Source organism: Xyrauchen texanus, chromosome 34 (genome assembly GCF_025860055.1).
Source record: "Xyrauchen texanus isolate HMW12.3.18 chromosome 34, RBS_HiC_50CHRs, whole genome shotgun sequence".
Classification (NCBI taxonomy): Eukaryota; Metazoa; Chordata; class Actinopteri; order Cypriniformes; family Catostomidae; genus Xyrauchen; species Xyrauchen texanus.
The window spans coordinates 31,208,230-31,228,554 of NC_068309.1; the positions used below are offsets into that span (position 1 = coordinate 31,208,230).

General features: G+C 38.5%; 1 protein-coding gene across 2 annotated transcripts in view; it reads left to right on the forward strand.

The window, feature by feature from the left end:
- The first annotated feature begins 13,972 nt into the window (after nucleotides 1-13,972).
- LOC127627700 (cytoplasmic polyadenylation element-binding protein 4-like) overlaps nucleotides 13,973-20,325 on the forward strand; it is a 44,623-nt gene continuing 38,270 nt past the window's right edge. For both annotated transcript variants that reach the window (XM_052104202.1, XM_052104203.1), the window contains exons 1-2: nucleotides 13,973-14,361; nucleotides 15,034-16,191. In XM_052104202.1, coding sequence (XP_051960162.1) covers nucleotides 15,088-16,191 — 1,104 coding nt within the window. In that variant the 5' untranslated portion in view covers nucleotides 13,973-14,361; nucleotides 15,034-15,087. The remainder of the gene's footprint in view (nucleotides 14,362-15,033; nucleotides 16,192-20,325) is intronic.

Sequence of the window (20,325 nt, forward strand, 5' to 3'; positions counted from 1 at the left end):
TTTAGCCACTATAATTTAGACAGGGCTGTTAATAGCTAACACTGACATGCTTATATTTAAAATGCTATGTTAGCTAATCCTATTATGCTAACAGTCATAACATCTGTTCCAATTCTTTCTCCTACAAATGCACACTAACAGTAACACTAACTCCTACACACTAACAGTTTTTAAACAGATTTTAAATCCCAATAGAAAGAATCCCACTTTCTATTGATTGATGTATGCGCAGAGCACTAGATGGTGCTAGGAAGTTTAATCGAGTTTGAAGTCATGATCTCCAAGGAGAAAAAACATAAAAAAAATCTAAATATCTTAATTTCTGGGATGGCATGGGGGTGAGAAAAGGAGAGAATTTTCATTTTAGGGTGAACTATCCCTTTAGCATGCTTGTGGGAAGATAATAGTCATAATAATGGATATGCCATTATAATGAATAATATAAAAACAAACAATAAATACAAATTAGTATGTCATAATGACGATTGTCATGTTCAAGTACTTTGTGTTCGGTGAGAATAATGTATGAAATGTACAATATGCAACAAATGGTTAAAGATACAATTAAAATACTTAAATTGCTTAAACTGCAGCAGCTAACAAGGTAAAATAATAATAATAATAATAATAATAAAAATAAAAGATTTATTTCTCAACCTTCATTACTGAAACTTTACTTTTCTCCACCATGCCATCTCAACTCGGGTATCAATATGATCTCTATAGTTCCCAGTTGTTATTAAAATTTGAGGGGGCAGTCTTGCGCAGCTTCCAAGTCTGCACCTCATACTTATGATAATTCTGATGATAATTCAAGCAGCATAACACTTTTTCCCCCATTAACCTCAGATTTGCAGTGTGCTTTGAGTACTAGTTGACTTTAGCAACTACACTTTATTAACCTGATCTAGCACTTTCTTCATTTTGGCTGTTTGCCATTATGTTTTTGGTGCTAAGCCCTACTTTAGGACTTCACATGTATTTTAACTACCTGCCCTGGTAATTGCCACTTACGCAATAAGAACAAAGTCACTTTGGTTAGAAAGCATCTGCAAAGACCACAAATGATTTCAGGTCTTTGAGCCAAACGTTTTAGTGGCAATAACATACTTACAGTTGCAGAAGAGTTGCATTACTATGTGATACTTCTAATGTGTGTCATAAAGTGAACTGAATTCAGATAATGAACATTTAAATTGGCAGTACTTTTAACAGGCACTGTAGTACGGAGCTGAACACAACACATTTTTTGTGTATGTGGCAAAGAGCAGCATTAGCCATGCTAGCACAACATATGAGAACAATGTTGTGGTTTGCCGGTTGCTTTGAGCACAGGAGCTGAACTAATTACCCTCTGTCAGGAATTTGATTACGGTGCATTTGCTGGGCATCCGTTTGACGTGATAAGAGCCGTACTTGGAAAAAGCCAGTAACCCTTGGTAACGCAAGCCTTTTGTCATAGAAATGGATCCCTGAAGCTCACATTTCTGCTCATCCATTTTCCTTTGTGTAATGTCAAAGAGGATAATTAAATAAAAAGACAATTTAAACAAAAGGTCACAGGATTTTAATTCAGGTCTACTTAGGATGTCCAATGTCTTTCACCCAAAAATGACAAATCTGCCATTATTTATTCCTCTTTATGTCATTCCAAACCTGTAGACTGCATATGCAAGCCACTATTTACGAGTTACTCTTGAAGTGCTAATGAATGCTCAATGGATGTCAAGATTTTCACTGAAAGATGAAATTAAATAACATTTCGGGTTGTTTCTCATCATACTATTGTATGCTTCAGAAGACTAGGAAAATGGCACACAAGAAGTAACATGGACTACTTTTATGATACTTTTGGGTCCTTTTTGAGCTTTAAAGTGAGGCACTATCCACTGCCATTGCATTGAAAAGACGGACTGCGTTATTAACTTTTAACAAACCACACACTCACTTTTCCATAACATGATGGTTACATATACTAAATTACATGGAGTCACTGAATCACTCATCCACAACCAGTCCAACTGCCCTGATTTTGTATCAGCAATGTGCCTGTCTGCAATTGGCCCAAGGGAAGAGGCTGTGTTCACTAAGCAGATCTGTATGCTGTGTCTGCCCGGCTGAATGCATCAATGCCTCTCACTGTGACGCTATCGCTCTGTTCTGTACGCAGCTGAGTGAACGCTACCCACGTAGCATGCCACCCCACGCAAGGACAGTAGACTTTCACTCTGTGTATCACTGCATCCCATGCCTCACTCCCACAGTAGCCCAGGACACAGCACACTAAACTAAAACATGAATTATCATTAGACATTAAGGCTCGTACAGTGGTCGGCTCTTATCATGAATGGAATGCACTCATTCAGTATATTATTCAAACAATCCTGTGAAGCTACAATTTAAGCATGTTGATGAAATGGGTTTTTAATAAGGCCATTGTAATGTGAAAATGTCCCTACATTACAGTTGCTTTACATTGCACTGTAGAAATACAGAAATATTGCATTATGGTAATTACTGTGTTTAAAACAACAAGGCATGCTGTAAGTATAGCTTCACTACCCTTACATTATTTTGCCATAAACTGTGCCCGATTGGTCAACTTACAGAAATCTGTCATTCTGTCTAGTGCAGGGTTCCAGTAACAATTGACCAATGAATTTAAATACTTTACCAGTTTTTTGTGATAAATTGCTAAAGATAAAAAAAAAATTTTTTATAGACATTGCACTTACAAAGAACAATTTCTAGCCAATGAGCAGAGCATAACTTGAAACGCTTAATAATAATAATCATAACAGACATTTCCATTACTTTTTAAGACTTTTAGTATATCTTGCCTGGAAATCACAATTTCAAAGTTCCCTTATAATTACAGGTTTTTCTTGACTGTGGGAACCTTCTAGTGTCCAATCCAAAACCTGCAGACAGCCTTGTCAAAAAATTGCACATTTTCTATTTTCTTAAACTTTTAAGTGAATATTGAGTGAATATTGTGTAAAATAAATGTTCATTTAAATTCAACACTTCTATGTACATATTACTGGTTGTCATTAAATTTTTAGATATCAGCATTAGATTGGCCATCGTCCACCATTTATATCGGCCGCAACCATGTAAAAACAAAATGTTCAACGACCACAATATGTACTCTGACATTATCATGGTACAGTTATGTTTCGGATGGTAATTTCATTACGCTTTGACATATAACATCATACTGAATGATTACCATATTTATATATCATGGAATGTACATGGTGCTTAAAATGTACTTAAATATATCATTGTATGACCTTGTTATTTAACCAGAAACCATGGTGATATCATGTTATGCGTCCAAAAGCCATGATAACACCATGTGCCGAGGAGGAGGGCATGGCCAGACTGTGATGGAGCATGGCCGTTGCTGAATCAGCTGATCAGCAGGAGCGCAAGATTAAAGGGCAGCCAGAGGCACCATTCAAGAGAGAGAGAGATGCATGCGGCTGTGCTGCACTTTTGTTTATGTTGGTTTAAGTTTACCATTGAAATTTATGTTTAATGTTCAGCCTCCTCCACATATCACGTCCTTATGCTGTTACACACCACTTTATGTGTCCAAAAACCATGGCAGTGCCTTTTGTCCAAAACCATAATAATAACATGCAGCATGTTCAAAAAACATGTTATTACCTTGTTATTTGTCCAGAAACCATGGTAATAACATTTAATGTCCAAAAACCACTGTATTACAAATGTATGTGTCCAAAAACCATGCCAATACCATGTGATCTGTACCGAGACATGGTAATACTATTTTTTCTGTCAAGAAACCATGGTAAAACCATTTTTGTGTCCAGAAAGTATGGCAATAAAAAAAATTTGTATCAAAGAATGATGGTAATACCATTTTATGTGTACAAAAACCATGGTAATACCATGCTATGTGTCCAATAACCATGGTAATACCATGATATGGGTCCAAAAACCATGGTAATGCCATGCTATGTGTCCAGAAACCATGGTAACACCATTATTTGTGTCCAAAAACCATGGTTTTACCATGCTATGGGTCCAGAAACCATGGTAATACCATGCTATGTGTCCATTACCCATGTAAATACCATACTAAGGGTCCAAAGACCATGGTAATACCATGCTATGGGTCAAAATACCTTGGTAAAACTATGCTATGTGTCCAGAAACCATGGTAACACCATTATTTGTGTCCAAAACCATGGTAATACCATGCTATACACAAGGTAATACCATTCTAAGTGTCCAAAAACCATGGTAATACCATGGTAATAAAAATTTTCGTGTTTTGAAACCATGGTAAAACCATGCTATGTGTCCAAAAACCATATTAATACCATGATATGGATCCAAAAACCATGGTAATGCCATGCTGTGTCCAGAAACCATGGCAACACCATTATTTGTGTCCAGAAACCATGATAATACCATGTTGTGTGTCCAAAAACCATGATAATACCATGGTAGCATGTAAAAATGTTAATGTAATATAAAAATCAACATTTATATTTATACTACAAACAAACACCCTTTGTCTATAGTGATATTACAGCCTCAAATGATGCATTTTCAGGCACTGACTTTTCCCTTAGGATTAGAAATATCTTGACAAGCGCAAAATTGATGGTGGTCATTACTTTGGATCAATCCAGATCTATTGACACATGGCTATGTGTATTAATTTGATTGGACTATGTAGTGGCCTATAGCTAGATGGCCTCTGTGAATGACCCATTCAGGACATCTCCCATATGGGGAGTCTCAGACATTGGCACTCTGCTTCACAGGAGATGGGAGTGGGCATGAAAGCTGCAGAGGGGGCAGGGAGAATCCACAGAGATCCAGAGCTAAGTGAGAACAGGACTGGGATAAACAGCACACATTGCTAGGAAAGTACGTGCATGTGTATGTGTGTGTGTGTGTGTGTGTGTGTGTGTGTGTGTGTGTGTTCTGCAGAAAGGGAGGTGAAAATGTGTAAATGTTTGATGGGAGTGCAGATTGCTGCTCAGATATATGGCGTCACACCATCTGTCTCTAGCCGAGGCCTACAAATTACTGAAAGAGAAATGGTGGGTAAGGCAAAATAAAAACAGAAAAGACACATCACTTACTGTACAGTATATTACTGGGTGGAAATGTAATAAAGCACAGAATATTTTATTAGCCATTATTTTCAGTGTTACACTGTTTCCCCCCCCAAACCTTACATAATTGTGTCTTTACTCAGTGTACGAATTATACAATGACTTTCAGAGGTCTACATTTGTAAATAATTATTTTTTTGGTAATTTTAGAGTTGCAGTCTGTTGAAGCTTGATGGACGCAAACTGACTTGTTTCTGGTGTCTCTAGCATAGTTAGCTTCATACATATGCATTCTGATTACTAATTTGCACCCTGCATTTACTTTTAGTTGAATACATTCACACTTAGAATCAGCAAACTGTGTGGATGTACATAAAGCACAGACTAACAAAGCAGAACCATGGCAGTACCATGTTTTTTCAACATGGTACCATGGTAATTCTCTGTTCATTTGAAGACATGACAGTGGTACTATGGCACTGGCAAATTAAAGCATCATGTAAAAATATAGTACATGAATATGATAATCATTAATCATTCAGTACACCATCCGATACCTTCATTGTACCATGGAACCACTGCAGTAGTCTTTTGTGAGCAAATTTTTTGAGTTTTGTTTACACTATTAATTTCTGCTCAAGTAAGTTCCTAGAGGAGAACCAAGTTTCAACAAAACGTTTCTCACTTCCTTTGCAAATAGAGTTTCTGAAACTCCTTACAAAAAGTAGAGCAAGAAAAAGCTATAAAGTAGAGCATGAAATCACTTTAAATCCCACAGCAGCATATGAAGGTTTTTTTTAGAGCAATGGGCAATAGAGTAATTCATACACTTTTCGGAGAAAGAGAGTTCTTCATTCAGGGTATCAACAAATACACAAAAACGTCCAGCATTGCAAAACTTAATTTTAAAGGCAAAGAAACCAAATCTTCCTCAAAATAAGAAAAAGGTTCCTTTAGAGGGTAGAATAACTGATGATCAATGAAAATGCTGAATAGTTACACATTTTTAGGGATAGCTAAAGGAAGTATGATACAAATTTTTTAACCTGGTTGTCTCATTGTCACAGAAATATTATGGTGGTATTAAATGCATTCCTAAAGCTGACCCATGTCCCAAATCTTAACCAGATCAGCTAACCATGTGTCCTTATTGTGAACCCTGTGAACTGAGTTCTGAAACATAGCTGGGTGGAAAATCAATCACTGTACCCAAGCCTCGATGACAATGAAAAGGTCATGCTCTATAATCAATTAATTGGAATGGGTGTATGAAAAATACATTGTGATAGGATTGAGCATCAGATAAAGGGAATGTGTCATGTTTTTGGTCAAATAAAAATGCAATGCTAGCAAATGACCATCCATAGACAACAAAAGAGACTATTACAGAGAGAAAAGGATGACATATTAATTACACAATTCAAATGTGTAATTAATATGTCATCCTTTTCTCTTTTTTTCATGTGTATCGTGTAAATATTGCTTTTTCAAAAATATAACCAACTTTCATCCTAATATTATCACAAACACAAAGCATTTAGAAGCAAATGATCCAATATGTCTTCCCAGCAGCTGTGGAGCAATTCCCAGAGATGTAGGACACGTCTTTCCAACCCGCACCACAAAAGGGTCTGAGGCCTGGAATCAAGTCAGGCCAGGGAATGCGAGGGAATGCAAAACTTATTGCGAGGAAACATAAAACATATTGTTAGGAAACGCAAACTATTGAGAGGGAACACAAAACTATTTTAGAAAATGAATTCCCTCGCTATCCTCTAAGGGGCTCTATAGCATTATGCTTTGTGCATAGCCTACATTTACACTAGCTTTCTTGTTGAACTCGCAAAAGCTGGAATAATGCTGGAATACACATACAAGGGTTGGGAGTAACGGAATACATGTAATGGGATTACGTGTTTAAAATACAAAATATAAGTAACTGTATTCCACAACAGTTACAATTTAAATCATTGGTAATTAGAATACAGTTACATTCAAAAAGCATTTTGATTATTGAAAAGATTACTTTGTATTTTATTGTCATTTGTTTCATTTAATATTTAGTCCTTTCAGATGGAAAAATGTATACATTTAAATGATATGATTCAAAGTGCATTTGAACAGCTCTGAATTACATTGTTACGAGCAGACAGAAATTAAGTTTGAAGTAATTTTGGAGCAGAAGAAATATAAATAAACCTTGTGTAAATTGTCATCTTTATGCTAAGCTAAAATGCTATTTCTAGCTATTTTACATGCACATGTTATCAGGCACGATAAATTTTTTTTTATCAAGAAAATTCACGTTGGATCATAATTTATTTTTTCTTGTAAGACCTTTGACATTAGGGCAAAAACCATATTCTTGATAATAATTTTTTTTTATTGTTTTCCTGTAAAAATATCACAGAAATCATTAAAACAAGATGAATTTGATTTATCTTGTTTTAGAAACAACACAGGATAAGATATTTAGTTTTTTTGTATTTTTAACAACATTTTTAATACAAAAGTGTATTTTGTCTTACTCAACTGCAGTATCTAGTATGGGAGCATCAACTGCGGCCTTCTCTCTCTAAGTTTTCTCTCCACTGAGTATTAGATTCGGCTGGGGCCATAAAATGTTCCCGCGGGGTGTTAAACATTTGGCAAATATGTCACATGGGATCAAGGCCACACATGGAAGAGACGCATTGGTAAATTCTGCCCTTTGAAGGGGAGGAGCTCTACAAACACTGTGACCGGGGCAGAGAGTGCTCTGCCCAAGGGTGACGCAGGGTCTACGAAAGGGAGGCCGTGATGTGGAAGATTCATCACAGGAGGTTACCGGTGTAACCAACACCTGTGGATCACATACCCTAGCATGTTAGCACACATACTGGGTCCAACTACAAATTCCTCCACTGAATTCGTGAGCCAGAGGGCGAGGAGGAAGGACATCCAGGGTTCACGGATCGTGAACAAGCATGGGAGAGAAGAGCGCATGGCTTCACCTCGTGGAGAGGAAAGGCGCTATACGCAAGCAGTACACCTGGCCAGCTGCCCCATATTACAAAACTTACCTGTTCGCACCTGAAAGAACATGGGACAAAACCGGCTCAACCCGGAGATTGTAAAATCTTGTAGGTATTGGGTGTTGCTCAGCCCGCTGCTCTGCAGATGTCTGCTAGTGAGGTGCCATTGGCCAGTGCCCACGAGGATGCCAGACTCCTTGTAGAGTGTGCTCGTATTACCCGAAGAGGCAGGCACGGCCTGGACCTGGAAAGCCAACACAATGGCATTCATGATCCAGTGGGCAAGCCTCTGTTTGGGGACAGCATTCCTGTCCGCAAAGAGCTGCTGAAAGCATCTAGAGCTCTGCGTGCGATACAAACAATGCACCGATAGATGCGCAAACAATGCACAGCAACTATAAGGCTGGGTTTGCTTCCTCCCAGGGCCGCTTCGCTTGCAGTCTCACCACGTTCCCACAATGGGGGACGTGGGAACCTTGGGAAGATAGGTCGATCAGGGTCTCAGGATCACATGAGAGTCTTCCGGACCGAACTCCAGGCACATTTCTCTGACAGAGAACGCTTGCTGGTCCCCGACCTTCTTGATGGAAGTGAGCGTGGTCAGGAGGACGGTCTTTAATGAGACGACCTTTAACTTGACTGACTCCAGGGCTCGAACGGGGCTCTCCAAAGGCTCAGAGGACCATGGAGAGATCCCATAAGGGAAGAGGCATGGCCTAGGAGGATTCAACCTCCATGTACCTCTCAGTAAACTGATGATCAAGTCATGCTTCCCTAAAAACGTACTGTCTACTGCATCACGCTGCATCAGTCTTTGTTTTTGAGCTTTTTGTACTTGACGTTTTGGAAAATTAGCGCAGCATATGAGGGATGGGAACATCTGGAGCAATATTAACTTCCATGGTACTACTGTATCTCTGATATCTGGGGGTTGAATAACAGTTTTAATTATCCCAATCTGAAAATGCTCTGAATTATTACAATTACCAACATTGCATTCTGTATAAGCCTTCTGTTATAGCCCGTATACATAATCTCACCTTGTCTAAAACCCAGCTGATAGTGGAGCTTAGCACTGCCACACTCTCCCTGGAGTCTGAATACTGCAGTAGGATGATGCAATGAGATGCTCTTTAGAAGCTTCATGTCTCAGTTGCAGAGACCTGAACCCTGGCTATGGGCATCGGCTGGCTGAGGGAGCTTTTCATTATTGATGAGGCCACACTCAGAGCTAATCTGCTGGGGAGGAGGATGGTGCAGCACAGGCTGACTCAGCAGTTTGCAGTCTACCACCCAGACTGATCGGCTGCGTCAGCATTTTGTGGGGTTTAGTTATATCAGTTTAGAGGCCAAACCCTGTAGTTGTAACTATTGTGTTCTGACACACATACATATAATATGTATGTTGCTATGACTTAAATACTTTCACATTAAAGGAAAATTGTCATTTACTCACCCTCATTTCTTTTAAAACCCTAATTTATAACACTTTCACTCACATGTCGATTCATGTGCTCTTTCGGTCATGTACCCCAGTCCTTTGCATTGCAAGTGCAACTCTCTATGAGTTGATACAATTTAATCTCACTTGAACAAGCTTATAAATATATTAGGTTGTTTAATGCAAAAATTGTAATGTAATGTCATACAAGTCATGGGCTGGAGTAATTTTTTTTTAGATGTCATAAGATAGCATTGTGTAAGGATCAGGGCGAAAAGTAGGCCTTAGTGTTGATAATCTGCCGTTTTACTTGTGATTTGTGTGATAGGGAATAAAAGTCATTGTTGGTATAGTAACGTGATTCTAAGACACCAGGTTGGAATTATTTTTTATTTTTTTGGGGTGGAACTATCCCTTTACATTGGTGCTTCATTGTAATCACATGACCATGTATAAATGCAATCAATGCACACATTATATCTCTTACTCGTATATACGCACACCCATACGCATATAGTGAGCATCTATAATTTATTCCTCTCAGGACCCAGAGGAATGAAATCGCAAATGCCTCTGTGACGTGTGTACTCGCCTAGCCACATTCCTTCCCACAAGCAGGGCTGATGTGCTGCTCACTGCTTCGGCCTCTTCAGCTTAATTAGGATTTCATCCCTCAGGGACCCCAAGAAGAACAAATGGACAGAGAACAATGTGCATAAGCTTTGGCCCACTGTGGAGAATGCCATACCATGCTAATAAATCATGCAGCTTTAGCACTTAGCTAAGCTTTTATGGAATGGGATCAGGACTCAAGGATGAACCTGGAAGTAAATAAAAGGGTACTAAACTGGTGGGTCGTGACCCAAAAATGGGTTGCAGGTCTGTTCAGACAGGGTTGCGGTCATCAGAGGACAAAAAAAAAAACAATGCTAAATGCAATTTTTAAAATGGAACTAGACACATAATCATGCATGGTTAGGATAGCAAAAAAATAAATACTTTTAAATGGAAAGAGACCACACTTTCCATATCTTTTGTTGGTTGAGTTTGTAGTTAATTCAAATTCTATGTTATTTTACCACAAATGTATCTGTCATATGGCATATGCTAGCCAAACTATGCAGATGCTAACATGGACAGGTTGTATCGCATATCCTTATCCCAGAAAAATTATGAACAAAAGAAACAAGGTTAAACAAAATAGAATTTAAAGTCAGATTACATTAAATACAGGTTCACTTAAAATGATTATACATTTGTGCAGACCACCAAAGATATACATATACACAGATTAGCACATTAGCAGCTGTTCCTATGGACCGCGATAAGTCTATGCATCCGCCATATAGTGATTTGGCAGATGCAATCAGTACAATCATAAAAGCAGTGGGACTAGTCACAATAAATGCAACAGAATGGATAGGTATAACCATAAATGAATCTAGTTCCAAAAACATCCATAATATATGTTTACTCAATCATATATTTGTTATTAAATCATACAGAACCAATTATACACACATTAAGCTATATATATATATATATATATACCTCCTCTACAAATTATCATATCATAGCAAATATATTGAAGATTTGCACGCAGACAGTCAATTAATTTAACTGTTTCCACACCAAAGTAGTTTATACAGCACTCTGAGGCATCTTACATGCTAACAGGTCTCTTTGTTGACCATTCAAAAATGGAAGCGTGGTTGATATATCTTGACCAGCGAATGCGGTTTCTACATATGTATATCTATGCAAACCACTATGTGTTTTTGTGCGATTAATTACTGGCTGCAGAGAGCATGAAACCATGGAAATTCTAAAGACATTTAGAAATTAAAATGGTACATTTTCCTATTCAGCCTGTCATATTAAAGGAATATTCTGGGTTCAATACAAGTTAAGCTCAATCGACAGCATTTGTGGCTTAATATTGATTACCACAAAAAAAAACTGGACTCATCCCTCCTTTCTTAAAAAAGAAGGTAGAAATCGATGTTACAGTGAGGCACTTACTATAGAAGTGAATGTGGCGAAAGTGATTTTTGGAGGGTTTAAAGACCAAAACGTGAAGGTTATAATTTTAGAAAAGCACTTACATTAATTCTTCTGATAAAACTTTTTATTTGAGCTGTAAAGTTTAAATCAGTGTTTTTACTGTAGTTTTAGGATGTACGACGCTATATTGTCATGGCAATGAAGTTGTAAAATCAGATATAACTCTCTACACAGAAAAGGTTAGTAAACTATTTTATCACACTAAAATAATATTAACACAGTTTGTTCACGTCTTGTGGCTATACTTTTAAAACAGTGAGTATTTTAATATTTACGGATTGGCCCCATTCACGTCCATTGTTAGTGCCTCACTGTAACCTCGATTTTTTCTTTTTTTAAAAGGAAAGGAGGGACAAATCAAAATTGTTTTTGTGGTACATTATGCCACAAATGCTGTCGATTGAGCTTAACTTGTATTGAACCTGGAATTTTTCTTTAATAATTTTGCATACTGTTTGGCCTATGCAGTTCATGGTAACATTGATCAGATTAAATGTATTCATGATTTTTTAGGACATTTTTGTTTAATTTTGTACCATAAACAATGTTGGTACTGTGTTGGGTCACCACTTGATGTCCAATGAAAAATCTGGGACCTGAAACAAAATCAGTTGAAAACCACTGTACTAAACTACAACCAGGTGTGGATGTCTGTGTAAATTGTTTGAATAAGCACATGGGAAACACTGTGCAGCCATTTTGGCTTAACCTTCCTGTTAGCTTTTATACAGTCGCTTGCTGTTGTGAAAGAGAACACGATTCCACTTCCATGTTGAACTTACACAGCTTTGTTTAGGTATGTGTACACTAGCTAAATATTTCATGGCACACAAAATAAGTGTTATTACACAACACAATGCATCTTCGTTACGACCCCCCCCCCGACGAAGGTATTGTTATAATTATGCCTTCAGCCGGGGTGATTAATTTTTAATGAATTCAATGTTTTATTCATAGTTGCACTGGCTCTGTGGCAGATGAAACTAGATATAAAACCAGGGTCGTGCCTGCAGTTGCTGAATCTTTACAGGGAGAGGCAAGTGCACATCTGCTCTTTCAAATGCACCAACCTCATTCAAATAGCCTCAATACATGTAAATGCACTTGACTGCCTGAATAATTTTTGCATAGAGGTTATTTGAGCTGTGCTGGAAAGGTGTGCTCCTATTCAAGCCAGTCTGACTGGTTTGGTCTCTTTCTTTAAATCTACTTACCAACATGGCAGCATCTTTATTCCACAGAGAAGTGTAAATAGCAAATAGACACCATGCTTCTCCTTCAGTTGTCACATTGATTGGCTGAACATCCGAGATTGTGTTGGCAGACAGTGTGCAGGAGAGGAAATTGGAGATGTAGGGGTTACAGAAGGTGTACAATGACAGTGTTAATTGTTTATTTCAATGCGGTGTCTATTAAACATTGCTAATTAAATGAATATTGCGGGTTTAATACAAGTTAACCTCAGTCAACTGCATTTGTGGCATTTCGACTTGTTCCTTCCTTTTCTTTAAAAAAAGCAAAAATCTGGGTTACAGTGTGGCACTAACAATGGAAGTGAATGGGGCCAATCCGTAAATGCATAGCCACAACACATAAACAATTTGCGTGTTAACATGATTTTAGAGTGATAAAATCACTTACTGAGCTTTTCTCAGTTTCAGAATTTCTAGAGAGATTTGTTTCAATTTGTTTCTTTTTTAGCAACTGATAAAATATGTCCATTATTAGGTAGCACAACCATTTATTTTTTTTTTAACAAGAAATGTTTGTAATGTGCTAATTTGTAACTCAAGAAACATTTATTTTTGAGTCATTATTTTCTTAGTAATGACAGCTATAAATGGGGCTTTGACATCACGTGTAAAATTGTATTTAATAATATATTAAGAACAACAGTCATTTTAAACATTAATACTAATTTGCAACATTGCTAATATTAAGGTAGAGTTTTATAGAGAGAGAGCAAATCAGTTAACATTTAAACTAAATAAACTTAAAGCACTCATTATTCTGTTACATATGCTTACTAAATAATTGTAAAGTAAGCATAAATATGTCAAAATAATGATTGGCTTTTATAATGACCTTACTGGGAGGAGATATGGGGTAAAGGCGGAGCCTCGTTATTTAAATGACCTTAAAGAGCAGACGCATATCCAAATTAGGAAAAAAGTGGGCGGGAATAATATAAGTGCTGACCAATTGAACGACGGTGTCTCCACCAGGCGTGGGGGGAACATACGGCTTGTCTGAGTTAAGGGGCGGGGTTTGGTTACATGGAGGCGGGGCTTTAGCCGGAAGTGTGTGTGGACTGCTCTCCTTGTCATTTGGCTTCAGTAGATTTTGCCGTGTAGAAGAGAAGGACAGCAGCGGTAGCAGCAGCGCGCTGGTGAAAAAAGAGACAGAGAAACAAAAATCTAACAATGAAAACGACGAGTGAACGCATTGCAGTTCACCAGTAACGAAACTATTCTTTTAATAGTAAAGTCAATGACGTAAAACCGTTGAAACGAGTGATTTAAAGGTTAGCAGCTGGCTAAAGCGAGACAGGGCTGTGTCATTGAGAAGGCAGGACACGTCAAGACGAGGAAGGGAAAAAATAGACACTCCTGTCGGATTAAATAGCCCCTGTTTAAGATATCAAATCATCAGTTTATTTCAGACTCTGCGTTAGTTTTTCGCTGTGATAATAACTGGAACGAGTGTCTGTGCTCAGTCATCGCTTGGATCAGCCCATAAGGTGAAAACTGATATTTGCTTATTGATTTTGATGAACGTAGTTATGATATGTAATTTATATTTGACGTATGTTGTAGTTTTATGTATATTAGCTCGTGATTTTTCGATAATTGTTGCGCGAGAGCAGAAGACGTCATCATTTTTTGGCTCGAGACAGAACGTTCGTTGAAAAAGGAAGAATATTCTGAGGATTTTTTTGCATATATGTTGTTTATTCGGTGCCAAAGTGATATTTTATCGTGTAAGGTTGCTGGCTCTATTATTTATGTGTCAGATTAACAAGATCGAGTCGGCCTTTCGCATGATTTCAAGCCTTTGATCAGTTCCTGGTGAATAAGCCGGTAGCCTGTTAGCTGCTAGCTGAAGAGACCGTCACGAGTCTATAATTAGATCCTGAGAGAGACCTTTTTAACTTAAGGGATCTTTAATAACCAATCTATTTTAATACTTGAAAACCTGAACATGCCATATACGAAATTCCCAGGCCATGTTGGTGTTGCATTTCTGTTCAGTCAGTATTTTTGACGTCTGGTGGCGTAGTGCCACATAGTTTGTCAAGAAAGGGTGTCCTCAGTGTTTCTAGTATGTCAACTATTCTGTTTCAGCTTCTGCTCCGTGCAACTGCGTCATGGTGTATTTTTGAGTTTAACCATGGATCTTTGTTCTTTTCCAGGACATTGGAAGCAAGAATAACTGTGTTTGAGCCAGGTTGAACTGGAGAACATAAATGGGGGATTACGGGTTTGGAGTCTTGGTGCAAAACAACACTGGCAACAAGTCTGCTTTCCCAGTAAGAATTCACCCACACCTGCAACCGCCACACCACCACCAGAATGCGACCGCAAGCCCCGGCGCTTTCATAAGCAGCACCCCGGCTGGGAATGGCAGCAGCAGTGGCTCAACCTGGCTGTTCCCAGCGGCCACCGCTCACAGCAACATACAAGATGAAATTCTGGGCTCGGAGAAGCCCAAATCCCAGCAACAAGAGCTGCAAGAGACCCCAGAGAAGCAACAGCTCTCCCCCGGCCACCAGGAGAGCAATATCATCTCTGAGTTGGAAAAGGCTCGATCTGAAGAGAGTAAAGTTGAGAGCGGATCGTCCGAAGGAACCAACGGCAAGGAGAAGCTGCGTTTAGAGTCCCCCGTAATGACACCATTTGACTATCAAGAACCCTCGGGGCTGGGCACGGCCGCTCAGTCCAGCACCTCCTCTTCCCTGACCAGCTTCAACAACTGGTCGGCTGCTATTCCCCCCACCCCCTCCACCATCATCAACGAGGATATGGGTTTCTTCAACCCGGCAGCCTCGGCTAACAATGGCCCTCTTCTGTTCCAGAATTTCTCACATCATGCCAGCCCAGGCTTCGGGGGCAACTTTTCCTCTCAGATTGGTCCAATCTCGCAGCACCCCCCTCCTCACCCCCATTTCCAGCACCCTCACAGCCAGCACCAGCAGCATCGTCGATCCCCGGCCAGCCCCCACCCGCCGCAGTTCCCCCACCGCAGCGCCCCCTTTGGCCAGCTGCCCCATCTCTCCAACAACATGAGCAAGCCTCCCTCACCCTGGGGCAGCTACCAGAGTCCCTCGCCCTCACCCTCTTCGACCTCCTGGAGCCCAGGTGGGGGTTATGGCGGTTGGGGTGGCTCCCAGGGCCGCGAGTACCGCAGAGGCCTGAATGGTGGCATGGCGCCTCTAAACTCCATCTCCCCACTCAAGAAGACCTTCCCCAACAACCACATTCCCCAGCAGAAGTACTCCCGCACCAGCCCTGGCTTTAACCCCAAGTCCTGGATGGATGAGAGCAGAAGCGAGAACGTATTCCCTTTCCAGGTGCGTATACAATGTGAATTATTGAAATGGTCAGGCCCATATGCAAAATAAATGTCATTCATAAAAGTTAAATGCTTTCCCCACCCCTTGCTAATTTCTTGAATTCACTATTCAAGCTTTATTTGACACAGTTTACTACTGCAGAATTCCCCTTAAAATCTGTGCACAAAATGTAGTCTGCAGATTCCATTTTGGCCTGGTAATAGTAACTACCGATTGACAATATACACAGCCAGACCCAAAAAAAGTTGCATATTTCATTTGACCACCTTAAGCTTTGATTACGGCGCACATTTATTGTGGCATTGTTTCGACAACCTTTAAACGTCACAAATTTTTTTCCATCCAGAGTTGCAATAATTATTGGCCGAGATATTGTATTGATAATGGGAGAGTTGAACCATTCCGTAAAGTCTTCTCCAGCACATCCCAAAGACTTTCAATAGGGTTAAGGTCAATTTGAGCCCGATGAAACTTTCATCCTGGAATATGCCCGTGCCTTTAGGGAAAATAAAATCCATTAATGGGATAACCTGGTCATTCAGTACATTCAGGTAGTTGGCTGACTTCATTTTATTGCCACATAACATTGCTGAGCCTAGGCCTGACCAATTGAAGCAACTGCAGATCATAACACTGCCTCCAGAAGCTTGTACAACCGGCACTCTGTATGACGGGTGCATCGCTTCATGCGCTTCCTGACGTGCCCATCGCTTAGGAATAGGGTAAATCTGGACTCATCTGACCACATGACCGTTTTCAATTGTTCTAGAGTCCAATGGTTATGCTCCCTAGCAAATTTGTTTTTTTTCCTGATTAGCCTCACTAACAAGTGGCTTTCTTGTGCCCACATAGCAGTTTAATCCCAATCCTGTAAATTCTCATCACATTGTGCATATGAAAATGCGCTTACTTTCACTATGAAACATAGCCATGAGTTCTACTGTCGATTTAAAAAAAAAAATTTTTTTTACGATGTGACTTCAAGAGTTTTAGTGATCTCCGATCACGATCATTCAAGATTTTTTTTATAATAATAATTAAAAAACATTTTTTAATAATGTGTTGGACAGTTCCCTATTCCAGTGATTTCAGCAATCTCCTTAGATGTTTGCTTTCCTTGATGCAGGCCAATAATTTGCCCCTTCTGAAACACAGTAACATCTTTTCAACGACCATGGTATACGTCTTCCGACAGGGTTGTTTAAGAAATGAGAATCTACACACTGCATCAGTTTGGGTTAAAATAATTGTTGCCATCTGAGAAATTAATCACTGCAATAATGATCCAATCATAGGCTCTAAAGTATCTGCTTATTTAAATCAAAAGCAACTTTTTTTTTTTTGGCCAGGCAGTGTATCAGCCATTTTGAGATTATTTGAGCCAATTAAGTTAAGCTCAATCGACAGCATCTATGGCATTTTGTCTTGTCCCTCTTTTTCATTAAAACTCTGGAAAGTGAATGTGGCCAATTTGTAATCGTTAAAATTCTCGCTGTTTTAAAAGTATAACCATATGACTTGAAAATTATACGTGTTAACATGATTTTAGTGTAGTAAAATCGCTTGCTAACTTTTTCTGTGAAAAGCAAATTTTACAATAGCTTAATCGTGGTATGACAATTAACGAACTTTACAGCTCAAATAATCTTGAATTTTTTTCCTGAAGAATTTGTGTTTTTATAAAATTATTAGCTTCACATTTCTGCCTTTTTAAACCATAAAAAAATAGTCCCCGTTAATTTCCATTGTAAGTGTCTCGCTGTAACCTTGAAAAATTCATTTTCTGATTTAGATTTGTATTCTTCAAATTTGAGTAAACAATTGTGACAAAAGGCTCAAGTATTCATTTAATTTAAGTGCTGTTGTGTACGTCTAATTTGCTATCATTGTTATTTTTATGTGTATGTTTGCATTATATCAGCCATTGGCCAACTTTCTGTCTAGATCGGCATCAGTCATAAAAAAAAAAGTTTTTTACCACTAAAAGTAACCTCCATAATGTGTGTTGTTTTTTGTGCACTCTTGCACAGCTCAAATTTGCCTGTTGCTGGTCTCTCATGGCATATTGCGACAAATTCTGCATGACTTGGGCCTAGTGCATCATGTGCCAGAGGCGTTGATGACTAACTTCGCCCTGCCTGGTTTGCTTACCAAATAGCTCTGTGAGATTTTAGTAGCTGACATCAGCTCAAAAAATGAAGTACTGCCAGGCATTACGCTGTCTTGGATAGTTTTATGCTAATCTTCCAAAGCAAATAATTAGAATGTTGACATGTAGCTTTTGACCTCTTTTAGCATTTTATTACATTTACATAAGCCATTGTATTATAGTAGCACAGATTATAAAATTTGGGCCAACCTGATTTATTCAGTGTGTATATATAGGGCCTTGTGTCAGACTTCAGTACTGGAGCTAGTTGGATTGACTGAATCTCTTGGTTTGTAAAGGTGATGCAACATTAGTGTCACAACCAATACGGATCAATTAATTTTTGCTACAGCAGCAGTACTAGGCTATGTGTGATATAAGCTGCGCTTGAACCACTCCTGTTTGTTTAGAGCATGTGTGTCTACATGTGAGGGAGGGTGGGTTATGATGGTGAAGATAAAGGACACCGAAAGCTGGACGCATTGGCAGTATATTAAATAATGTATTCCTTTCAAAATAAAAGGTTGTATTCTTCATTAAAAATTAGGGCAGGGGAAATTTAACACGTTAATTACTAGGATTAATACTTTTTTCACTTCATAAAATTTCTTTAATATTTTCCCCCACTTCCTGTGGCTAAAATTGGCATACATAAATTGCCAGAAGGTACACGCTCGACTGCACATCCTAGCACAGAAACTGATTGTGTGGAGCACGCTTACCATTAAACTAGACGCATGTCTAGGGCATACTGTAATAAACACGGGAGCGGATTTACTGTACTGAGAATGGAGTCTTCACCCGCAGGTGGTGAGCCAGGTCACAGGTGTGGGAGAGATATGGGCTGCCGAACTGTATCTTCACATCGTCCGAAAATGCTCACTCGCTGTAATCTGAACCAATGAAAAAAAAAACGAAACCGCTTGAGACCCGTGTGCGCGATAGATACTGCACGGCAGCTAGAGAAAATCAATAATTTAGAGATTTAGAATTTCAGCAAATTAAACTTAATCCTTCAATTTGGTGTGTATGTATAGTGTCTTATGCATTGGCAATGTACACTTAAGTTTATTTGACCAATAACGCTTGATATGATTTCAATCTTCCCATTTGATCCCATTGTTAAACAGGAAAACAGCAAAAGTTTTTGAAATGTAATTACAGCATTTCCACAGATTTTTTTGGTGTGTATACATATACTTGTATCAAAGGTTTTATACCTGTAAAAATGTGTGTAATTTAACTATCTGCATAAAAATGAACATTTTAACATGTACATATTTAAGTAATTACAATAAATGATACTTGTATGTTGTTTGAGACAAAGTATAAAGTAAATTTAATTTAATGTTTGTTTTTTATGTACTGTGCACCATGATTAATCGTGACTAATCGCAGAAAACTGCGATTCATTTGTTAAAAAACATTTTTTTAGATCGACAGCCCTATTAAAAATACTTCAGACCAAGGACGAACAGCTGAGAATGAAGTGAAAGTGGTTGCATTTAGCAGGCCTATTTAATTTGCATGTGGCCTAGTCCTTGTAACTTGTCTCTCATGGTTTTGTTGTGACAACCTTCATTTCATGTACATTCAGTGGCATTGCTGGTCCTCTTCTTTCTATTTTTTTAGGGGAATCAAATGTTTGTTGATACCTTTTTACCTTACCAGCACTTTCTGCTAGCTCTACATTTAGTGTTACATTTAGGGCTGTCACAATTATGAAATTTGGCTGAAGATTAATGGTCATACAAATAATTGCGATCTTAGATTTGACGTATTCTATGCTATCTTAAAATTACGTTATTTGGCCAATAAAAAGGTGATTTGAAATTGAAGTGTGCAATAATAAGGTTAATCCATATGATCACGATTAAATCAAATAATGTAATAATAATAACAGGCATTGTTACAGCAGAGACTATTGAGCCTGAGACTTCTATTAAAATGAATGGTAGAAATTGGAACACCCAACAGTCAAT